Source organism: Felis catus, chromosome A3, assembly GCF_018350175.1.
Source record: "Felis catus isolate Fca126 chromosome A3, F.catus_Fca126_mat1.0, whole genome shotgun sequence".
Lineage (NCBI taxonomy): Eukaryota > Metazoa > Chordata > Mammalia > Carnivora > Felidae > Felis > Felis catus.
This window is the reverse complement of record NC_058370.1, coordinates 85,651,951-85,676,011: the sequence shown is the minus strand read 5'-3', so window position 1 is coordinate 85,676,011 and position 24,061 is coordinate 85,651,951. Positions and strand designations below refer to the sequence as shown.

The 24,061-nt window shown below is 39.0% G+C and overlaps 2 protein-coding genes and 2 long non-coding RNA genes across 7 annotated transcripts in view; 2 read left to right on the top strand and 2 right to left on the bottom strand.

The window, feature by feature from the left end:
- APLF (aprataxin and PNKP like factor) overlaps window positions 1-4,429 on the bottom strand; it is an 83,912-nt gene extending 79,483 nt beyond the window's left edge. Inside the window, exon 1 of one of the 2 annotated variants that reach the window (XM_019827312.3) lies at window positions 4,092-4,429. In XM_019827312.3, coding sequence (XP_019682871.2) covers window positions 4,092-4,187 — 96 coding nt within the window. In that variant the 5' untranslated portion in view covers window positions 4,188-4,429. The remainder of the gene's footprint in view (window positions 1-4,091) is intronic. The other variant, XM_011281125.4, reaches the window with a different exon arrangement.
- Window positions 4,430-4,566: 137 nt separating this feature from the next.
- Window positions 4,567-9,741, top strand: FBXO48 (F-box protein 48). Of its 3 annotated transcripts, none has more exons than XM_006930153.4 (4): window positions 4,567-4,719; window positions 5,277-5,516; window positions 6,779-7,120; window positions 7,609-9,741. In XM_006930153.4, the coding sequence occupies exons 3-4, from the start codon at window positions 6,815-6,817 to the stop codon at window positions 7,768-7,770; spliced, it is 468 nt and encodes a 155-aa protein (XP_006930215.1). In that variant the 5' UTR covers window positions 4,567-4,719; window positions 5,277-5,516; window positions 6,779-6,814; the 3' UTR covers window positions 7,771-9,741. The 3 variants fall into 3 exon arrangements, with proteins under 3 accessions (XP_006930215.1, XP_006930214.1, XP_019682869.1); XM_019827310.3 differs by having other exon boundaries at window positions 4,624-4,719; window positions 5,371-5,516; XM_006930152.4 differs by lacking the exon at window positions 5,277-5,516 and having other exon boundaries at window positions 4,585-4,719.
- A 1,799-nt stretch (window positions 9,742-11,540) lies between these two features.
- LOC123384493 lies at window positions 11,541-22,205 on the top strand. Its single transcript, XR_006595648.1, has 3 exons — window positions 11,541-11,601; window positions 13,922-14,042; window positions 21,641-22,205. It is a non-coding gene; the product is annotated as an uncharacterized LOC123384493 (long non-coding RNA).
- Window positions 21,587-23,572, bottom strand: LOC111559715. The gene is made up of 2 exons (XR_002740837.2): window positions 23,110-23,572; window positions 21,587-21,739 (listed from the first exon to the last, which is right to left on the bottom strand). It is a non-coding gene; the product is annotated as an uncharacterized LOC111559715 (long non-coding RNA).
- Window positions 23,573-24,061: the final 489 nt, after the last annotated feature.

Below are 24,061 nucleotides of genomic sequence, written 5' to 3'. Positions count from 1 at the left end.
TTTGTTACCAGGTGGGCATGGGGGTGAGTGGCAGGGACCACATTACAGGTCATTTTCCTTGTGGCCTTCCCAACACTAAGGCAGCTGTCATCTATGACACTGCTGTGATTTATTTACCATCATCCCTGCGCTGTTTTTCCTACACAGTCCCATTTCATTCACTCAGGTGCCTGCCTGGTTCCAGTTCCCATTTGAGGTTGCAAATGCTATTTAGTTACTTGTTTCTCTGACTCTCATACCTAGGAAACTAAGTTTCTTGAGAGTAATGACTTGTTTTTCTTTCATCCTTCCATTCTGACTACAGTATATATTGAAGTATTTTCTGAATTCACTAAATGAAAATGAAATAGGAAATGGAATAGAAAAAATGCTAACATTCAATCCATCATGAATGTTGCTCTGAAAGCTTTAGCAGTTGGTAGCACTGCTTCTTTGTTATGCTTAAATTCACTGCAAAATTCTATATCCTTTTCAAACCTAAGTTACAAGTAGGCTCTTTTTGAGGGTTGGAAGAATGAGAAGCAGAGACACAGAAAAGGAAGAGATCATGTCCTTTCAAGGCCTACTATGTGCCAGACACTGTACTAGACTAAAAAGGTGCAAGAGATGGAGGGGATACCCAGCAGCTAGGAGTGCTTGGCACATCCCTAGGGACCAGATAGGACTAGGTTCCAGAAAGGCCAGTGAGATTCTGCAAAAGGCACAAACAATACAGAGTTGCCAGGCCAGGGAGTGGTTACTGGCTACTTTTGTATAAACTTTGTAGGACACTTATAGCATTCTTAGAAATGGTGAACTGATACCAGGGAAGGTCTATATTAGAGGTCATGACTATCCCCACCCACAACCAAGGGCCTCTTCTCTTTTCAATTAAAGCAGTAGATTCTATTACACCTGCCGTTAGGAAGACTCACTAGATAGCTGGCATTGTCCTTTTTCCTTGGAGGAAACAGATTAGAAACGAATGTGTCATATAATCCCCATCAAAACAGAAAAAGGGAAATTTGAAATCAAAAACAGTGATTTTCATTTAAGAGTATAATCAGCTTTTTAAAAAGCATATATAATCAGCTTTAATTAGAGAAAAACCATAAAGCAAATAATTTGGCCTAAAGGTACTCTTGAGATGCTATACTGTAAAACCTTAACTAAAGTTAAATTTTTTACTTAAGATAAATTATAGTTTCACATATAGTTGGAAGATATAATACACAAAGATCTCTTGTACCACATCCCCAGTTTGCCCAGCAGTAACATCTTGTAACACTATAGTACAGTATCACAACAGGATACTAATATTGATACAGTCAAGATACAGAATATTTCCACCACCACACAAATCCTCATGTTGCTGTGTTATAGCCATACCAGTCTCCTTCTGCTCCCCTCTCCACTTCTTTTAACTCCTGGCAACCACTAATCTGTTCTCCATGTTTACAATTTTGTAACTGCAATAATGTTATGTAAATGAATTCATACAATATGTAACCTTTGGGATTGGCTGTCTTCAGCCAGGATAATTCCATGGAGATTCATCTTGGTGTAAAAACTTTAACTGGTATGGATCATAAAACACAATTACAACCTGGTAAAGTAACCAAGACCTCAGGTTCCCTGATGACTCCCACTAAAGTAAATGGCACAAGAACATTAAATTTCACTGTACTCTGTTATCTATGTTGTCTCTATATGTGCTCTCCTGCCACTGTAAAGACAAAGACATTCTCATCAATTTGTTTCACCACCAAGCCCATTTTATACATTGGAATTAAAAACCTTTATGTTTGTGTGGCCATGAACGCTTGTGAAACTTGTCTCCAAAAAAACATAACCTGTTAAATGAGTTCAAAAATCATTATTAAAAATCATTATGTGGGGCGCCTGGGTGGCGCAGTCGGTTAAGCATCCGACTTCAGCCAGGTCACGATCTCGGGGTCCGTGAGTTCAAGCCCCGCGTCGGGCTCTGGGCTGATGGCTCAGAGCCTGGAGCCTGTTTCCGATTCTGTGTCTCCCTCTCTCTCTGCCCCTCCCCCGTTCATGCTCTGTCTCTCTCTGTCCCAAAAATAAATAAACGTTGAAAAAAAATCATTATGAGTAATTTAAAATGAACATCCTGAGTTTTCCCACTTCAAGTAAGTCTTTGCTCTCTCACACTACAAAAAAAAGCATCACTGGAATAATTGCTGTTTGAAATAGCACCTTCATGTTGAGTTTTAACCACTGCAAAGAAAATATTTTTTAAAAAAACACAAGCTGATTTGTTCTTCAAATTTTTCCTTTAACACACTTAGGACACTGTTCATAACCACTTCTAATATCTGCCAAACTTGGCAAGAGAATGTCATCACAGAATGATTATTCGAAAAGGAGAAGCAAAATTCTGACCAGATAGACTAACTTTCTACTCCTTACTATTTGAAGACAGGAACCAAGTAGGCTCATCTCACACCAGCAAGCCTGTAACACAAAGATCAAGCTACAAGTAATGAGAGAGTCTGCAACCTGTTGCCATGTTTATAAAACACAGGCCTAAAATTCATCGACCCTTAACCAGAAACACAGTACTCTGTATTGGTGATACAATTTGTTAAGCAAATCAAAATTCACTTGTGAACAGACATAAGGTTTCTAGATGAAGCACATACTCTGTTAAATTTCATATATATACATGTACACACACACATATGTATATATATGTATACACACACACATATATTTAAATATATATGGAGAAAGGAGGAAGGGAGGGAAGAAGGAAACAAATCTCTCAGGTAGTTCTCTCAAATTCAAATATTTGTGTAAACTAACAAACTATGGGGAAAAGTAACAATGTTATTTAAACATTTAAGTAATTACTTGTCCAGTAAAAAAAATAAATACCAGGTGAACTTCAACTGTCTCAATAACCTTACTATCCATATATGTACACACACACATACACATCGATTAGGACTGACCTCTGCATCAGAACCCCCAAGTACCACTCCTTTTCCTGCGCCAAGAAGGAGCCTAAGGCTAATAACATCAATGGTTCCATGTAGACACTGGAGGCTAGCCAGGATAACAGTCCACACTCCTCACTGGCTGGCATTAGCTCACTGACACAGGTTGGTCTCCAGAGGCCAAGAGAAAACTCCTAGAGGGCAGAGACCTCTATCTCATTCATCTTTGTAACCCCACAGTGCTACCGTCTGCAAAGGTGCTGCGCAAAGTGGGCACTAAACAAAATATGTTGAATGTTACAAAAAATAATATATCTGTTTTAGGTAGAGATCTATAAAATTTAAGAATGCAACAGGAAAATTTCCTAACTCCTAAACATCCCAAAGAGGGTGGGGAATATATAGCTTAGTGGCACTACATGTCCAAAAGCTTATTTGCACCCTTTAAATAACCGCTCTATGGCTCAATTTTCTCTTCTGAACAATGAAGATAATAAGAGCACCTAATTCCTAGGATTTTGAAGTGATTAAAAAGTTGGGGCATGTAAAGTCCTTAGATCAATGTCCGGAACACTACACTCTACTTTAAGGGTTAGCTGCTGATATTACTGAAAAAGACTATTCCATAAAAGTAAGGCCCATACAGTCCCACAAGAGGCCAAAAGCTTAAAAGAAATCATTCTAGGAAAGAGAAAATCAGGGGTTGGCAAACTTTTCATGTAAAGGGCCAAATTCTACTGTAAATACTGTGGCTTGTCAGGCCAAGAGGCAATATCCTCAACTCTTGGGCCAATTGTTCTTCCTAAAAGGCTAATAGGTTTTTTGTTTGTTTACATTTTACATTTTAAAACTTAAGAACCATCCTTAGTACGTGGCTCCATACAAAAACAGCCTGGATTTGGACCCAGGGCCATCGTTTGCTGACCCCTGGATAAGATTATAATGATCATACAAATCAGTGCTTATTAAGGGCACCACTATAAAACGTTTGTGAGCTGTTTAAAGTTGACTGAAAACCGTGCTGCTCCCTAGCTTCTAAAATCCAGACAGGCAGGGCCGGGTGGTAGGGAAGCCAGAAACGGGGCTTCAGGAGACAGCCAGGACCTCGCACGGCTCTCCGGGTCCGACCGAGCCCCCTGCCACACTTACTCGCAGCAGCGGCCCGCGGCCGATCACCGTCTCCCCGGGCGCCAGGGCCACCCGGGGGCCGCCGTCCTGCGGTTGCAGCTCGAAGCCCCCGGACATGGCGGCGAAGACTACACCCCTTGGCAAGGAGACGGTCCCCGCAGCCGTTTCCGCCTTCCATGGACACGCACAGGGCCTAGGCAGGCCCTCGGAAAAATGCAGGGGGAGGGGGAGCACAAGCTCCGCTCGGGGGTGTCCAGGCCTGGCACGGCAGGAGCTCTGGAGCCGCAGCAGGAGCCCCGCCTCTCCTCTCCGGCCAGTGACGCGCTCCGGGATTCCTCCAACACTCCGCCTCAAAATTATTTTTTAAAAGCCCCGGCTAACCACCCCACCACCCCGCTTTCTCACCGCCCACCCGTCACAGGGGGTGTCGGGCCTTGTAGTCCGTGGCGCCCTCCTTCTCCTCTCTTGCTGAGTTGAGATGCCCAGATAAAACTACCACTCCCAAAAGGCAACGCGCGCTCCTCTCTACGCCTGTGCGAAGTCCGAGTCAGCAAGGCGGGACTACAGTGGGCGGAACTGGAGGGACTATGGCGAAGGATTCGAATTCCGGAGGATTTAATTTGCCGGAGAAGCGACCGCGGCCCTGGAGGTAGGAGTTCCCGCTGACGTCTGGACGACGCAGCCTCAGCTCAGTCCCCTGGAGCTGCGGTGACAGTCAGTGCTGACGGTTGTTATTGTCGCTTTTTTGTCATTGCTCCGTGTTCTTTGGACTCGGGCAGCTGCAGACTGCGCGAGATCCTCAAGGAGGGCACTCAGATGGGATGTGGAGTTACCTGCGGGATGTGTCTGCGCCGCCTCTCGATCCCTCCCTTCCTGTGACACCTGAAAGGGGGGGGGGGGGGGGCGAGCTCTTCCCTAACTGGAGAGATAATTCAGCAAAGTTTGGTTCATAAAGAAGGGGCAGAAGAGGGATAGTTTTCCAGGTATCCAGGCAAAACTGGCCTTAGAAGAAGATGCCTAGCGGGAATTTAGGAACCTCACCGAGCCACCCCCCAGCTGTTAAACTCAAAAATTCGTTTGCCTCCTGGGAAAGAACTGTAACGAGAGGACGCGTTTTATTCCCCAATGAGATTCTGGGAGAAGTAATAAATGTTTAAATGCAACAGTAACGTTCTCCACATTAATGTGAGATTTTTTTCCCCCCAGAAATACAGTAGTTCGGCTTTGGTTTGTATTGATATTGAGAGAGACGAGCTCCTGATAAAAATTTGCTCTTGACTCATGAACTTGTTTCTATCAGTTTGCTTTCTTACTTCCCCAAAACTTCGAGAGGAAGTCCTAATGTCTGTTGAACACAGACATGAAAATTCTTACTATAGCTAATTTGGATCATAAACAATCAAACGAATGGGAGCAATTGTGGCCTTGAGAAGTGCAGAAACATAGGTAAGTAGCATGTTTAGAAAGGGGAATCATTAGCTGAGTTAAAAAGAAGTATTTAGCAAACCCTTCTTCCTGCTCTGTAACCCACCCCCCATTATAAAAGGAAGTGCAACATGGAGTAAACTGATTTTGAGTAATCTGAGCTGTCTTTATATGCAAAAATAGCTCATGCTTTCAACTGATTTTGGAGCCTAGACCATGCACTTTAGGTAAATTAGCCGAAACTGGACTTTCAGTCTGTAATTATATGCTATACCTAACTGAGTTATAAACATTGTTTATAATTGCTGGTTACTGTTGCTTTATGGCCTCAATACCTAGTGTTCTTCATTCATAATTATGCATGTAGGATACCTTCAAGAGGCCATTTCTAAAACACTGATCTAATAACTGAATTGAAAATTTGAGGCTTTGTGTTGTTATAACCTGGACTTCAACCTCTTTTCCACTGTGTCAACTGTGAGCACCTACCCATTAGGTACAAGTAGATAACAATTATCATATAAACTACAAAAGTCCATTAGGGTTGTGGTTAAGTCACAAACTGTAGATGAAGAACTTAATGACAAGGCATCAATTCCCACAGACAAGTATTTAGGAGTTCAAGAGATTGAACCATACACATTTTCAAAAGTGGAATCAAACGTGTTCCCACAATAGTTATTTCTACTACTAAACTCAAAGTATAGTTTGTGAGGTATCATTTCACTTTTTTAGATAATGTTCTTTGGGAGCAGAAACATAAATGTTTAGAAACAAACCCATTTACCAAAAACATTTAAAAAGAAGAGAAGTAGGGAGCGCCTGCATGGCTCAGTCGGTTAAGCGTACAACTTCGGCTCAGGTCACCATCTCCTGGTTTGTGGGTTCGAGCCCCGCATCGGGCTATATGCTGGCAGCTCAGAGCCTGGAGCCTACTTCTGATTCTGTGTCTCCCTCTCTCTCTCTCTGCCCCTCCCCTGCTCACACTCTGTTTTCTCTCTCTCTCTAAAAATTTTTAAAAAAAAAATTTTTTAAAGGGAAGTAACATGTGTTGAGTGTCTCCTATGTGCAATTTAGATGAAGCTAGATGGTTTACACATTATCCCTGTTAATCCTTATAAGAACACACAGGAAAGGAGCATCATTGGCCCCATTTTACAGATTGAAAACCTCAAGTCATGAAAGTTAAGGTTCTTGTAATCATACCCAGAAAATATCTGGCTCAGAGTAGGTTCTATAGTCTGATCTGAAGAGACTGAGCGTGTTTAAACTTTGCCTTTTAGGTTACATATGTGGATAATTTGCTAAAACATCAAGCTATGCAGAAAAGCCTCAAGAGGAACAATAATTCAAGAGTTTCTGGCATAAAATTGAATTCTGTGGATGCTGAGAAGGAAAAGAAAGAGAGTCAAAAGACCTTTGTTGAACTGTTGCCTCCAGAAGTCACTTTTAAAATTTTCAGTCAGCTGGACATTCGGAGTTTGTGCAGGGCTTCCATAACTTGCAGGAGCTGGAATTACACAGTAAGAAACAGTGACTCCTTATGGAAACCTCATTGCTTGACCTTAAGAGCTGTGTGCCAAAGAGAAGTAGACGATGATCTAGAAAGTGGATATTCCTGGAGAGTAAGTTTAGTCTTTGAAGTCTGTGGTGTTCTTGACAATATGGTGATAGGTTTGAGCCAACTCTGGCTTCTGCACAGAGGAGGTAGGATTTCATATACAGAATGACATACAGAGTGTGTTGGCTTTTGGCCTTGAAGTTGAATTAGTATTTTCCTGCAAACCACATCATCCCATCCACCCTTGTACATTTTTTAAATACTAAATTCAGGCATATTCCTCTGTTAGCTACTTCATTCCACCTTTTCCACAACTCACAGCAAACTCTATGGCTCACTCTGTGTGTATACACATATACGTACACCCACACCCACACCCACCCACCCACACACACACACATATGCTTACCACAAATGTAATAGTAGATGTGTATATCAAAGTAAATATTTAATCTTCTTTTCAGCCCTGTCATTCAGCTTCTCTAGTTTTAAACAAACTCACTGACCAACCACCTACTCCATTTTTTAACAATGATGATTTACCTCTTTCAGGTAATACTACTGAGGAATTACCAGAAGAGTAAAGTGAAACACGAATGGCTAAGTGGCAGATACAGCAACATATGTTCTCCTCTTAGCCTACCAGAAAAAATCATGTACCCAATGGATGTAGATACATGGGGGGAAATTCTAGAAGCAGAACTGGAAAGATAAGCTGAAAAATTACAAACACATCTTGTAACTTTGAGAGTTTAAAACTAAAATGACTCTTAGGTTTGTTTTTTTGTTCGCCTTTTTAATGTTTAACATTCAAAAGAAAATATTGTAAAAGTCCAGCTTTGTTTTTATTCTGCACTTTCATAAAAACTCTGGCTTTACTGTAATGCAGAAAAATCATGATATGTTATTTATGTGAGAAATACTATACTGATAGAGTGTTTTAAATGTATTGCTTCATGTATTTATATTAGTATATTGCAGTACTCTAATGACAAAGGAGTTTGATTGGTATTTCCTGCTTAATGGTAATTCAAAAATTCAGGAAACCATGTGAAGAAACTGATTAGTGATTCATTAAGTAGTAGACATAACTAGGCTTATAACTAGAAGTAGACATAATTAGCAAGACTACCTAAAATGAAATTAATAGTAACATGTTGAAATGTAGAATATAATAAATTTATATTTTGATAACTTTGAAATGTCCATTTCAGTGGCATCAGATTGAATTGTCAAACACTGAGCCCATTTTAAAATGTGCTAAACTTGTGGTTTAGTTTAAAATTAATCTGGCTGGAAGGCTGAAACTTTTGAGATCATGATACCCATTACTTGCCTACAGACCTGGAACTGCTCTCAGGGACAGCCATCAGCACCGCCACACTGTTTTTCTTGGCAAACGCTTTCCAACAGCCTTACAGCACCACCTAGTGTACTGCTTGTAGATAACCAAGGCAAGGGACTTAGATCCTTTTTGTTTTCCCCACATTTAAAAGAAAAAACGTGAAAAAAAAAAAAAAGGAGGAGGAGAAGAACTGTATTATTTTAGAGTACGCTATATACCTGACTTGTTTAAATTTATAGCTTTCCAGGAATTTTAACTTTTGTTTTTCTTTTTCTTAAAAGTAGATGGTATAGTACTCACTATACCAGATTGTTCATTCTGAATCTGTGGTCAACACCATAGTAAAAAGTGTCTGTGAAACATTTTAGTCAGTGTGGCATTTTCTTCTTAAATTGTGCTCTGTGGCACAAAAAATAAGAATCCGGGAAACCAGTATTTAACAAGTAGGCACAATATTGGAAAGATGCCTTACTCTATGCAGATTCCTTGTGTTGGATCAAGCAGGTGAGGATCTGTTGGAAGGAACCTTAAAGACCAGGCATCATTCTCTAGGACTAGTTGACAATCCCTTTTAGAGGAATACCTTTCAGCCACCATTAACTCTCTTCTTGGCAAACTCTTTTGTGAAACTTATTCTCTGGACCTGGAAACCATCCCTAGATTACACCATTCTGGATTAAGTGGCCCTCGTTAAGTAAGGTTCCCATAGTTCTTTGTACATACCATTCTCAAAGCTGTCTACTACATTAAATTGTCAGTCTTATTTGTCTGTCCCCCTTGCCCCCACTGCCGCTTTGGACTATGAGATTCTTTTTTTTTTTTTTTTTTCCTAGTTTATTTATTTTGAGAGAGAGAGGTAGAGACACAATCCCAAGCAGGCTCCATGCCGTCAGCTCAAAGCCAAATGCAGGGCCCTATCTCATGAACCATGAGATCATGACCTGAGCCAAAATCAAGAGTCAGATCCTCAACTGACTGAGCCACCCAGTCACCCCAGGACTGTGAGCTTCTTAAAGGCAGGGACCATTTATTTATTTATGTGTTCTCAAAACCTGGAATATAGTAGCTTTTCCCTAATGATTTGTTAAATTATTCCTATGTTATTTATTTTAACCCTACCCAGAATGTATAATAAAAATAATTTACATTATCGTTAGTGGACAAAACTGTATTGAAATGCAATGTAAACCTGTAAGATAGATGGGATGCTTACTATTAATGCTAATATACGAATGATTGTTTTAGTCTTCTCAAAAGCTATAAGGGAAAAATAAGGAAATAGAAATGTTTTCTTTTATGTTTTTGAATAAACACTTGAAAATAAACTTAACCCAAAAATATCACTTACTGTAATTATTGGGTCACTCCAGTGAGTTTTCAGTAATACTTTGCAAGCTATATGAACAATCTAGTTGTTTTTAGTACCGTAACATTGAAATAATTTTTTATATAATAAGCTATAAGCTATGATCACAGTCTACACAGAAAGGAAAGTTTGGAAACTTAATGATAACTTTTATGGTATGGTCTTAGAATGAACTGTACATTTATCAGACCGAGCCATTAGCATCTGAGAACATGAGTGGGTGGAGTAGAATGGAGAGAAGACGTACTCTTATAGATAAAATAACATGTTACATATACACAGTTTGTAAAAAAGGCAAGATTACTGGAATAGAATATTGAGTTTCTAGTTGTTTATTATTTAATCAGTTCAAGATCTAATATATATTTTTTTAATTTAGAAATTTTTCTTTAGTTGCTTCTAGTTTATAACACAATCTTACTTAAGCCAGGACATAATCATCAGTAAAAATCTATATGAATATAAACTTCAGATCTTAGAATACTCAAGTATATAAAAGCCTAATTTGAAAAATAGACCCTAACCACTTTAATTTCATCTTTGCTTTGACTTCATATAATATCTTCTTTCCAAAACTTCAAATACCCTAATAATATTAACAATGAGCAGTAACATCAGGAAGTGGATTGGGAAGAATAGATGGAAGAGCAGAATTAAAAGACCAAAATCATCAAATAGATTAAATTAGATCAACAATGGACAAAGTTGGTGAATTATAATAGCTAACATTTGTTGAGTGCCTACTCTGAACCAAGCACAGATACTATTACTCTATATCCATATTATGGATGAGGAAACTGAAAATTGGAGAATGATCTTACCTATCGGTTCATCACCACTTCCCAGCACCTCTATGAGCATGTAACATGTAGTAAGTGCTCAATACATTTTTAATGAATGAATTAAAAGCTTATCTGAGAATGAGTAACTCGAATAAAAAAGCCAAGAATGTTCCTCCAACTTTTATTTTTTATTTTTCACTTAAAAAAATTTTTTTTAAGTTAATTTATTTTGAGAGAGACAGAGGCAAGCGGGGTAGGGGAGACACAGAATCCGAAGCAGGCTCTCGGCTCTGAGCTATCAGCACAGAGCCCAAAGTGGGGCTCAAACTTAATGAGCCATGAGATCATGACCCGAGCCGAAGTCAGACACTTAACCAACTGAGCCTCCAACTTTTTATTTTGAAAAGATTTAAACACACACAAAAGTAAAAATACATGACAAAAAACTCTTATGTATATACTTCACTTAGACCAGTTGTTAACATTTCCACATTTGTTTTATTTATTACTTATTTTAACTGAAGCATTTGAAACTAAGTTGCAGACATGATAATACTTTACCCCTCAATATTTCAACATGCATCTCTTAAGTACATTCTCCTATGTGCAATACCATTATCACATATAAAATTTTTATATTGATTCAATAATATGATTTGTAATCCCTATTTAAATTTCCTTAATGGCCTCAAAAATATGTGGATTTTTTTTTTCCAATTCAGGATCCAAACAGGGTTTCGAATGCATGTCATTTTTTTATGTCCCCTTAATCTCTCTGAACCAGAAGTATCCCTCTGCCCTTGGTTTTCTTTTTCAGGATATTGACTTGTTGTTTTGTTTTGTTTTTTTTAAGTTTATTTATTTATTTGAGAGAGACAGAGACAGCGCAAGTGGATGGGGAGCAGAGAGAGAGGGAGAGAGAGAGAATCCCAAGCAGGTTCCATGCTTCCAGCTGCAGAGCCCGACACAGGGCTCAGTCAGACCCACGAATTGTGAGATCATGACCTGAGCCAAAACCAAGAATCGGGAGCTTAACCAACTGAGCCACCCAGGTAACCTGATTTGTTGGATTTTTTAAGAATTCTGGTTGGTTTTCTTACAGAATGTTCTGTAAATGATTTGTCTGATTATCTCTTCATGATTTGATTCAAGTAAAACATATTTAGCAATTATACTACATAGATACATGTAATATGCTTTTTAATGCACCACATTAAGAGGCACATGTCTGTGTGACCAGGTAAGTCTGATTATTTGATTGAGGTGGTAATCCTCAAATCTCTCCATTCAAAGAATATTTTCTTATAGAGTCAAGATTTCTTTTTTCAAGAACCCATTTCTAGAGTATTTCCTGTTGACTAAACCCTATGCTAAATGCTTTATAACATTTTCATATTCCATCTTCATAATTAGACTTTCAAAGAACACAGGAAATCATCTCCAAGTTATTTTCCATATCAACATAAGGAGATGCAAAATCACTATTTAAACCCAATTCTCTTTGATTTCAGAGACCAAGTTTTTAACCACTAGAGTAGAGCACGTTTTATAATTTTGACAGTCCTTACATTAAGGCAACATAAAGGACTAAGACTAACAAGGAACACCTCCCAATACAAATATCTAGAAAATCAATATCTAGAGGAAATCAGTATTAGATGTATAGAACTTGACATTTATGCTAATAGCAGATCAGGCAATTCTGACAAGCCTTCCTACTTAGGACAACTTGAAAACTTGGGGCAACAAAAATTAATTCCCTGTAGATAGAGCTAACAAATAGTAAAGAAATATTTCACCTTTTGGGATGAGCACTGGGCGTTGTATGGAAACCAATTTGACAATAAACTTCATATATTGAGAAAAAAAAAATATGTTGGACCAGTGTCTGGGGAAAGAAAGAGAACCAGAGAGGTAAGTCCATGATTGAGGTTAATCTTGCCATGGAGCATTTGCCAATTTCTGCAAGACCAACTGAGAGATGAATACATTTTTGCCTTGTTCCTTACCTTCATGGGTTACTTTCAGTGTTTCTTTATTTCAACATTCTCCTCCAGTGAAAGCATCCCCATGAAGGTAAGGAACAAGGCACAAATGTCCACAATCTCCATCTCCATTACTATTTCACACCATACTGGATGCATTAGTCACTGTATTCATTCAAGGGGAAAAAAAAGTAGAGGCATAAGAATTGGAAAAGAAGTAAAATTCCACTTGCAGGTGGTATGATAATATATCTGCAAAACCCAATAGAATCAATGATAACACTAATATGAACAAAATAATTCAGTAGTCAGCAGGCTACAAAATATATATAACTATGTATATAGTTATAGGACAATATATAATAATTATGCAATTTAGATTAGATTAATCACATCAAAGGAATATCTATTAATTTCAATTTTTATCTAATACTTTTATTAACAATGGATATTGAACTTTATAAAAGGAGTGTTTGGCACCTGTGACTTAAGTTATACACCTAAAAATTTTTAAGAACTTTACAAATATTTTGTTATTATTCTACATGCTGTGACAATAGCTTCTTAGGTTGCTATAACATGTGAATTTTTTCTCACATCCAGAAAACCAACAATATTGAAAATCATATTTTACAACATTGAGAAATTTGATGAACAGGCTAGCTTTCTCCCTTCAAATTGTCTTATAATAATAATAATAATAATATCTTCCGATGATTGAGTACATTTTACATGTACTTGAATCATATAGTCTTGAAAGTTAGTTTTTTATCACCAATTTTTTTGAAATGCAAAAATTGAGATTCATGGAAGCAAAGTAATTTGAGTAAGATCAAGCAGCTTGTACCTGGAGGAAAGGACCCTGACCTCAGGACTGGTTCAGGAAGCTGTTTCTGCTACACCATCCTTGAGACCTAGTAAATTCTAATAAACTGCCAGCAGAGGGAGCAATACTTCTATTGAAACTGACAAGAGCTTGAGTGTGGGAGTTTCACGTTTCAGCCATGTTGGCTGATTGGAAAATCTCAGACTGAGTCAGAATTTGTACAAACCCTTTTGTTGTAAATGACAGAACTAAAACTAGTCCTGCCCATCTTCTGGGCCTTTCCAAGAAGAGAAGACTGGATATAACTTAAAAATCACAATCAGCTTTTCTAGCTAGAATGTTAAGATGTCAGGGAATATAACCCTCCAATGAAGAGAATTCTTATCCCACTCTGTCTTTCATTCTTGTCTCCACCACCCAATAGAGTTCTATCTATGTTTCCAAAGGCACAATAAAGCACATATGAATTCAGTTTTGCAGTTTTTTTCCCCAAAAAAGTGTGTCCACATCATTATTCTGTGCAAATGTTTTTACATGAGGGTATTATTTCATTGTCCACAGGTTTGCTCTCCAAATTTTCAGCTCAGTGTCCATGGATGCTATAGTTCTATGAGTTTGAGCTGTTAGTGTGAGTATATTCTTCTGAAGTAACGGATGTGAGCTCTGAAGTTGACTTCAACAGGTTAGAATTCGACATTTATGGTTAAACAATCTTTAGGTGTCAAGAAATTTCTCACCCTTTTACCAACCTTGTGAGTAAATTCTATGCCCTTATGTGAAGAGACTATAAAAAGAATTCACCCAGAGGTGAAGACTTTTCTAGAATTATGTTTTTATTCTTTCCATTTGAAACTCATTTGGGCAGAAAGAGTGGGTCAGGGGCCTTGAGGAGTTGAGCAAGGTAATCAAAATTCATGTGCAAGATCCCATTTCACTTAAAAATAAACCTGTCACATGTACATTTTGAAATACATCTCCTGGATTACACATCTTATTATATATACAATATCCACATCTCAAAATGGAAAGCAAAATGTGCTCAAGTACAATGTATAATTTCATATCACTTGTTTTGGATTCTATTTTACTGACCCTGCCTAAAGTATGGTATATTTGTGATGTTAGAGTCACCACTCAAGATTAATGCCTATGGATAATAATTGCTACCCTAAGGTAAGTGCTTACCATGTACAAGATACCTTTCCAACAACCATTAGGGACAGTCCATTCCTGCATCTTCCCCTTATTAACTGTGTGGGCAAGTTATCAATGCCTTAGTTTTTATCTGTAATATGTTTACAAAAGGATTCATCTCATAGAACTGTTACGAAGATCAGCAGTCATGTTCCATCTCCTCATATCCTTTTCTCTGCCTCAGCTACTACTTATCAACTTTGTCTCTATAAATTTGCCTATTCTTTTCGCTTAAGTTAATTTTTACAAATTTGTGAGGTAGGGCTTCATTCTTCTGCATGTGGCTCTCTACTTATCCCAGAACTATTTGTTGAAAAAAACTTCCTTCCTCATTGAATGGTTTTGGCACCCTTGTTGAAAATCACTTGACCATAGATGCATGGGTTCATTCTGGACTCTCAATTCTATTCCATTGATCTATCTACTCTTAACTCCAGTACCCCTTTGTCTTGATTACTGTAGCTTTGCATTAAGTGCAATTGGGAAGTCTAAGTCCTCTAACTTTGTTCTTTTTTCAAGATTGTTTTGCTTACTCTGAGTCTCAGGATAATTTTTTTTTTTTTAGCCTTACCTTAACTGGGGGAGTGTTCCATAAGGAGGAGAGCAAAACTGTCCCAGAAAAAAAAAAAAATACTTCTGAGTGATTGGGCTGTCTTTTCTGCCAATTTCAGCATGGAGTATATCTCTTTTGTAGCTAAAGTAGCAGAAGACATTTAATAATACATTAATAGTCAAGATATATTGTTCCTCTGGTATTTTCTGTATTATACAGTACAGTATAATAAATAGTATCTAATAAATAATAAATTTGTGCAGTAACAAATTGGAACAGAGATAAGGCAATGGAAATATTAATATTGGTTAGTGGTGATGCTCCAGGCTGATTACTTCCTGTTGATGAACAGGCCTGCTGTTGGCATTAAAGAGACACTTGAGAGACTGCAGACCCTGGAAATTTGGGCCATCTCTGCCCTTAAGAAGTTCTGCTGAGGACCCCAACCCCTGGGAGTTACTTCAGCCCAGAGGTCACTCTGAGTTACTCATGTGACTTGTCAGCTTTGTTTCTTTTTAAGTAATGGGAGCTTATTTTTCCAGAACTTCATTCCACAAATACCCTGGGATTTGGAGTTAAATTTAGTAAGGTTTAACATTTTGATTTTGTGCACTTCCCACTTTAGTCTTTTGTCACCTCTCTATGTTTATTCTCTGTATTTATCCTTCAGCTTATTTATTTTAGCTTCATTTTTACTTTTCACCCTATCTATTCTTGACTTCACAGTGTATATTTTATCCTTTTTCTATCCTTTTTTTATTTAGCTCTAATATTTATCTGTAATCCTTGTTTCTTTAATTTTTTAGTTATAGCCCTTTTACTCTTTTTCTTTTTTTAAACCAAATCTCTTACTTTACTTTTCTGAATTATTCTTGGCTCCATCCTGGTTTAAAAAAAGAAAAAGTCTTACTTTTTAAGGATCCATATAGTGTTTAACCTTCCCCTAAACCCCAAATGGAATAAGGCAAACTCATTCTTCAAAAACCTACTTCTGTGTATTTTTAATTGGATTTGTGTTCATTTTTCATGGAATTACTAAAAGCTCCTTTCAATGTGTGAGTTTAGTGTGTGAATTTTCTTTTCTCTCCTCCCTTTGTGTTCCTTTTAGGGCCAAGGAGTTCCTAAAGAGTCATTTGATTTCTTTAAATACAAAAATACCTAAACAGCAAATGCCTTCAAGGCCCAAGCTGGCAATAAACAGGAATGTACCAAGCTGAATATAAGAAAAGTCAAGTGAAGAAAGATAACCAAACATGCCTTATTTTTTAAAAATGTTCATTTATTTACGTTGAGAGAGAGAGAGCACGTGCTGGGGAGGGGCAGAGAGGGAGACAGAGGATCTGAAGCAGGCTCCTCACTGTCAGCGCAGAGCCTGAAGCTCGTCTCAAATGCACAAACCGTGAGATCATGACCTGAGCTGAGGTCAGGCGGTTCACCAACTGAGCCATCCAGATGCCCCCTAACTTGCCTTATTTTTACAGAACTGTGGCTTCAGCACACAATCTCAAACACATTCATATAATACTGGAGGTTTTATTTTGAAAATGAAATGGAATACAAATTGAAAAATATAAATATTGAATTATCCTGAATATTGTCATAGCTATTCTGATACAACTTGTATACACATAGAAAAGTGTTTTTCCTTTATTTAACTCGTGTACCTGACCAGGTGTCCCTTACAACCTTCCTCCTGCAGCAGAGGAAAGAAGGTTTACTGTTCAATCCATTTCAAGCCTTAGACCAACCCAGTAACACAAAGAATTATTAAATATCAAACTTTTGAGAAAAATGCTCATTATCTTGTGTTTCCATTGCTCCCTGCCCTGTTCTCCTTCAAAATGGTGAAGACACTGGGGGCGGAGGATTCATGTGGTTTTGCACCAGAAGTCATATGACATTTATTGTTCTACCATCATCTGATCTTGTGGCTGCTGAAGCATAGTTGGCTGGTACTGTCCTGGGCTTTCTACTGGCCTCTACTGCTGACTTACATCTATGCACACATGGGCTTTTCTCCACTGTGTCATGCTAACCAGGCCTGCCTTTGGATATTGCCTGGCTGTAGACCTGACCCCCCCCCCCCACCCCGAGGTGTTCCATGCAGTCTCACAGCCAAATAGCTCCCCCTTCAATATCTGCTGTGGGGCAACCTGCTCCTACCAATGGCAGGCCTGATGAGAAGCCCCCTGGCTCTCAGTATGGAACCAAGAGAGGCTTGGTGTCTAAGTGAGAGCTGCTCTCTTCCTAGCCACACCCAACAGCTCTCTAGGCTGTGTTGGTTCACCCATATTGGCACGGAGCCTCCACACAGGAGTCTCCTCCAGAATCTTGACCTGAGCGCAGGGAAAGCCACTCTCCCTTCAGTTTATCTGACTTCCCATTCTCTACCCCAAGGGCCAAAGATGGACAACCACAACATACTTCTACTCCTCCTGATTCTCTCTCTCTGCCTTCTCCCACAACCCCAGAAGTAGAATGGGCAGGTTTTGACCACCACCATCCCTTTCTGTGCTCTAGCCTCCCCAGCTGGCTGTCCCAGCAGAGTCTCTCCTTTACATGAACACTATGATCTCAGTTTTCAAAACTTAGAAAAATCTAAGCCCTCTCAGTCTCCCATTAACTGAATTTTAAGCATATTGTCTTTCTGTAAACCCCAAAGAATGCCGAGAAAGGAGTATTACCTTATTCTTGCTCTCACATTGCTTCCGTAACAGATCCAAATCTCCTCCAAGGCTAACCGGGAAAATGGTCATGAACTTGGAAAGGCACAACAATAACTTTTCTTTAAATATCACCACTGTTAAATTACATTTTCCTTTTTTTTTTTTTAATTTTTTTTTCAACGTTTATTTATTTTTGGGACAGAGAGAGACAGAGCATGAACGGGGGAGGGGCAGAGAGAGAGGGAGACACAGAATCGGAAACAGGCTCCAGGCTCTGAGCCATCAGCCCAGAGCCTGACGCGGGGCTCGAACTCCCGGACCACGAGATCATGACCTGGCTGAAGTCGGATGCTTAACCGACTGCGCCACCCAGGCGCCCCTACATTTTCCTTTTTTAATTGGTTACTTATTTTTTTTTAATTTTTTTTAATGGTTACATTGATTTTTGAGACAGAGAAAGACAGAGCATGAGCGGGGGAGGGGCAGAGAGCAAGGGAGACACAGAATCCGAAGCAGGATCCAGGCTCTGAGCTATCAGCACGGAGCCGGACACAAGGCCCAAACTCATCAACCATGAGATCATGACCTGAGCCGAGGTCAGACGTTCAACTGACTGAGCCACCCAGGTGCCCCTTAATTGGTTACTTCTTTAATTTGGAACTAAAATATCATGGATTTTCTTCCTCACTAAGCTGTCCTTGTCAGGTTTGCATTTCTTGTTATAGTTTGCAATGCGGAATTTAGCCTTAAATCATTTAGGTAAGAAAGAGATTTATTTTTATTCATAGTGAAATCAACTGATCACAAATATAGGTACTTGCAAATATGGATACAGTCTTTGCACCATGGTTTTTATACCTAGATTTACCATTCTTAAGATACTTGTAAAATTCTGCTCTTGTGAAATCATTTTATTTCTCTTTTTTTTTATGCTCTTAATGAACTGAATTTGGTAACTTTCCTTTGTAGCAATTTTCCACAGTATCAATACTCAGTTAGATGGTAAAAAGAATAATCTTAGCTCGTTTTCATAAATTTGAAATCAGAGAACTTTTTGAAATGTAGTTCTTAGCTTCACAATTACACCTTATACTGTGATTTCTATTTTTGGAAACTGACTTCAATGTAGCAAAGTGGGTCAGATTATTTTCCACCAGTTGAATTTCCTCAAGACACTATTTCATGAAGAATGAGTAGATTACATGATATGTTTATGTCACCACCTATGAATGCCCATTCAAGGTTATATTCAGTGTGATGAGTGGAAATGTCAACCAAATGACCAAGTCTTTGATCTGAGCTTGCTGGTTATCTAAGGCAGGGGTTTTTTTAATGGCATAAAATAAGTTGGTTGTTTTGTTTCATTTTCACATTTCAAACAATCTCTTCAACATTTTGCAGAACTATCCCATTCAATTGCTGCTACCACATCATGGGGCCAATTTATTAAGCAGAGCATAGGACTGTCTGGGTGTTAAGCAATGGGGCCATATTTAGTTCACAGCAATACATCCACAGTCTTTTCCATATTTGATTTTAAGGACAGAGTATTCTTGATGACTCTTTAATGAATATCTGCATGCATTGTATCCTTGCAAAGTATTTTGCCTTTTAATTTAAGTTTCATAACAAGTTCAGCATTAACACCAACCATACAGGAGCATAATCATTTTGATCATCTTACACTAAAAAATTCAAGACTTCTCACAGCACAGGGTTAACTAGATAAGGAAGAGATCCACGGATTAAGCCCTGAGACACTCCATCATTCAGAGGCTGAAGAGGATGAAAAGGAGCCAGAATCTGAGAAGTGAAGTAGAGGGAAAACTAGGGAGTAAAGTGAAATGCTTTAAGGAGGTTGGGGGATCAATGACATCAGATGCCACTGATAGGTGAAATAATAGGGTGATTGTGACCATTGATTTGAACTATGTGGAGGTCATCTAAGTATCCAATAGGTTGACAGATGCAATTCCTTGCATATATAAATCTAACTGGAGATACTGTTGCTCAGGTATTTAAAAAATGCCAGAGAACTTATAGAACACATTGCATAGAAATTTTTACTCATATGTGGTATTCTCTTAAATGGTCCTATATGACCTGGACTCTGCTGATGCTTTGATCTTACCTTCAGTACCTTTTTCTACCTCCCACTCATACTCTGCTTTTGCCATTCTGGCATCCTTGATGTTCCTCAAGCATACTGCCACCTCAGGACCTTTGCACTTGCTGTTCTATCTGGAATGCTTTCCCTCCAGATATCAATATGGCTCGCCCTCTTCCTTTAGGTCTCTGCTCCAGTGTCATCTTATTGGAGAAGGCTTCCCTAACTACCTTCACTAAAAGAGTACTACTGGCCACTGACCCTCAACTCTTTATTCTTATTAGCTGAACCTTTATGCAATAACTATTACCACATTATAATTTATCTATTTTGCAAGAATATAAACTCAATGAGATCAGGAGCTAAAACGGTGCCTGGAACATAGTGGTTAATTAATAAAGATTTCTATTGGATGTTAATTAAATAAGTGAAATGAGGGGTGCATGGGTAGCTCAGTCAGTTGAATGTCCAATTCTTGATTTCAATTCAGGTCGTGATCTCCCCATAGTGATATCGACCCTGTGACGGTCTCCATGTGGAACGGGCTTGGGATTCCCTCTCTCCCTCTCTCTCTGCCCCTCCCCCACCCTCTCTCTCTCTCTCTCTCTCTCTCTCTCTCTCTCTTTCTCTCAAAATAAATAAACATTTTTAAAAAAATAATAAAAACAGGGGCAACTTGTTTACTCAGCTTAGTCAGTTAAGCTTCTGACTTTGGCTCAGGTCATGATCTCGTGGTTTGTGAGTTCAAGCCCCACATCAGGCTCTGTGCTGACAGCTCAGAGCCTGAAGCCTACTTAGGATTTTGTGTCTCCCTCTCTCTCTTCCCCTGCCCCACTCACACTCTGTCTCTCTCTGTGTGTCTCTCCCTCTCAAAAATAAATAGTTTTTTAAAATTTTTAAATAATAATAATAATAAAATAAATAAATGAAATGAAATGAATGAAAAACAATTGGTCAGAATATTTTCACAGTAACTAGTTGCAGCATAATTATTTACTTCCCAAGAAGGGTGAGAACCCCAACTTTTGTTAAGGGACATATTTTTATAATCTACAAGGCAAATGTCTTACAAATACTCCCACACATATACTTTTATCTAATAAGATATAAATGGCTACATAAGAGCATTCTCTTCAAAGCAGTAGTGTATTCTTTCCTATTCTCTGAGTACCCTTCAGTAACAACTGCTTCTGAAGTTTTTGACTTCACTTTGAATGAGTAAGAAAAATATATACTATAGAAGCTTTTGTTAATAGAAAATCACACAGTAATGCCTATATATGACTTTAAATTTACTTCCAGTTTGAATCATTTGCCTAAGTTAACTCTTTAATAAACTGTAATTACTACATTTTCTTTCGAGGCTTCACTTTTTAACTAACCCTTCTATTGGTTTTAGAAATTTCAGTTTTGAGGCACCTGGGCAGCTCAGTCGGTTGAACATCTGACTCTTGATTTCAGCTCAGGTCATGATCTCAGGGTTGTGGCATTGCTGAACATAGAGCCTGTTTAAGATTCTCTGTCTCTCTCTGTCTCTGTCTCTGTCTCTCTCTCTCTCTCTCTCCCCCTGAACTCTCTTCCCTGCTCATGCTCCCTTTCTTTCTCTCTCAAATAGCTCTCTTTCTTTCTCTCTCAAATAAAAATAATTTAAATAATTTCAAAAAATAAAAAGAAATTTCAGTTTTTTAAAAAAACTTCAGGCTTTGTAAGAGAAAGTACACAAGCCATTCAACCAATTAGTATTTGTAACTGACATCCAGGTGTCCAGATGGAGTAGAGGAGATAAATGGATGCCTTCACTTGTGTGCGCTTTGCCATATGCACAGACACCACGGACTTTGGAACAGCATTCCTGGCACCTTTGAAACACAAGAAACAAATCAAGTAAGGGGACATTTGCATCTTTGCTGACTCAGCTGACAACAACATGAAACCAGTCCCCAAAGGCAAATGCACATGAAGAGTGACTCTCTAGAGAAAGTGGGAGGGAATCAACTGGAAAGGTATTTTTCCAATTTTTTATAAGACTGGGGGCCCTGAAGTAGCATCCACATAGAGAGAGAGAGAACATTCAGTACTGATGCATGAACGCATAACGATAGCCACAGAAATGTGTGCAAAATGTACAGGTAACAGGATAGCATTCCACATATTAATACACGGTTCCTATGTCAAGTTATAGAACATTCCAGCATCCTACAAGATTCTCTCCTGCAGGGGCGCCTGGGCAGCTCAGTCGGTTAAGCGTCCGACTCCGGCTCAGGTTATGATCTCGCAGTCCATGGGTTCGAGCCCTGAGACAGGCTCTGTGCTGACAGCTCAGAGCCTGGAGCCTGTTTCAGATTCTGTGTCCCCCTCTTTCTCTGACCCTCCCCTGTTCATGCTCTCTCTCTCTGTCTCAAAAAAATAAACAAACGTTAAAAAAAATTTTTTTAGGGGCGACTGGGTGGCGCAGTCGGTTAAGCGTCCGACTTCAGCCAGGTCACGGTCTCGCGGTCCGTGAGTTCCAGCCCCGCGTCAGGCTCTGGGCTGATGGCTCAGAGCCTGGAGCCTGTTTCCGATTCTGTGTCTCCCTCTCTCTCTGCCCCTCCCCCGTTCATGCTCTAGCTCTCTCTGTCCCAAAAATAAAATAAAACGTTGAAAAAAAAATTTAAAAAAAAATAAATTAAAAAAAATTTTTTTTAAAGATTCTCTCCTGCAATTTTACAGATTTTATACTATGCCCCCAAAAGTGAACGATATATTCTCCCTTTTATAAACATTAATTTTACCAGGTCTTAAACTCCACATAAATGGAATTATGCAGTATGTAGTCTTTGGGGGCTGGTTTCTTTCATGTGGCATCCATGAGATGAATCTATGCAGGGTAATAATTTGAAATATTATCAGAAGCACTTTTTATTCCTGGTAATTTGTAGTGCCCCCTTAGCCTCTTCAGAGGGGTGAACAAAACCCAGCCACCAAAAAAGGAAACAGTGTTCAGATTTTAGTTCCAAACTAAGCTTTGATACTTATTTTAGAGATAATAGTTATGAAAATCGATGTTTTAATTAGCAAGTGCTAGGTTTTACTGAGAGAAGAAAGGAATTTTATGTTCACTTGAGCCAAAGTTATAGGACCAGATAGAGTTCATTTGAAAGTTAACTAGACACTAAGGAAATATATGGGTAAGATACATATAAGAACACTTCCTGAAATACAGGAAAGGGTGTCTTCAAAAAATACATACTAATTCTGCTTGAAGTTAGTGACTCCACTTCTTGCCTGTTGGTCCCAAGACACAAGGAATTCAAATGCCCAGGTGGCAGCAACAACTTGCAGTTTAGTGGGAACTTTGCTGCTCCTTCTGGCGAGAATGTGTTCCCTGGGGATGAGAACCTCTAACCTGCGGAGTCCAGAGTTGCAAGGACCAGTAGCCCAAAGTCATCTGGTGGGTTATTGGGCATGACGGTAAGTAAAGCTACTCCTGCATCTACCCATTGGTTCTCACAGTATCACATAGAGGTCTCTGATTCAGTTGATAACACCACGTCCTTGGTGGTAGTCTCCATCTTTGTGGAATGTTGCTCTGAACTGTCACTTCAGCTGTGCTTTCAGTAGGCCATTCCAATGTTCTACCATTCTAGAAGTTTCTAGATGGTACCATATGTCATAGGACTAATGGACCCCATGGTAACAGGTTCATTTCCTCACCTCCCTCATTGTGAAATGAGTCAGCTATTTGGATGCTATGCTGTATAGGGTCCCATGCCTTAGATCAGGCACTCTATAAACCGTTGGATAGTGATTCTGGCTGAGGACTCTGGACAGTAAAGGAAAATTCACACTCAAAACTGACATCTATTCCTATGAGAATAAATCATTGGCCCTTCCAGGATAGAAGGTGTTCAATGTAGTCAACTTGCCAAATGACTTGTTAGCCTCCTTGAAGAACAGTGCCATACAGAGAGCTCAGAGCATCATGCTCTGTTACTGACAGGTTTCGCATTCCCAGGAGGAAGTAGCTAGATGAGGCTTGGAGAGTGGAAGTCTATACTGTTGGCACTAGGCATAGCCTCCATCTCTGCCACTGTGACCACTCTATTCATGTCCCTGTTCTGCCAGTTCTAGAGTAGACCAGGAACTGGCTAACATCAAATAGCCAACTAATTTTGGGGTGAATGCTTTTTGCGGGGTATTAA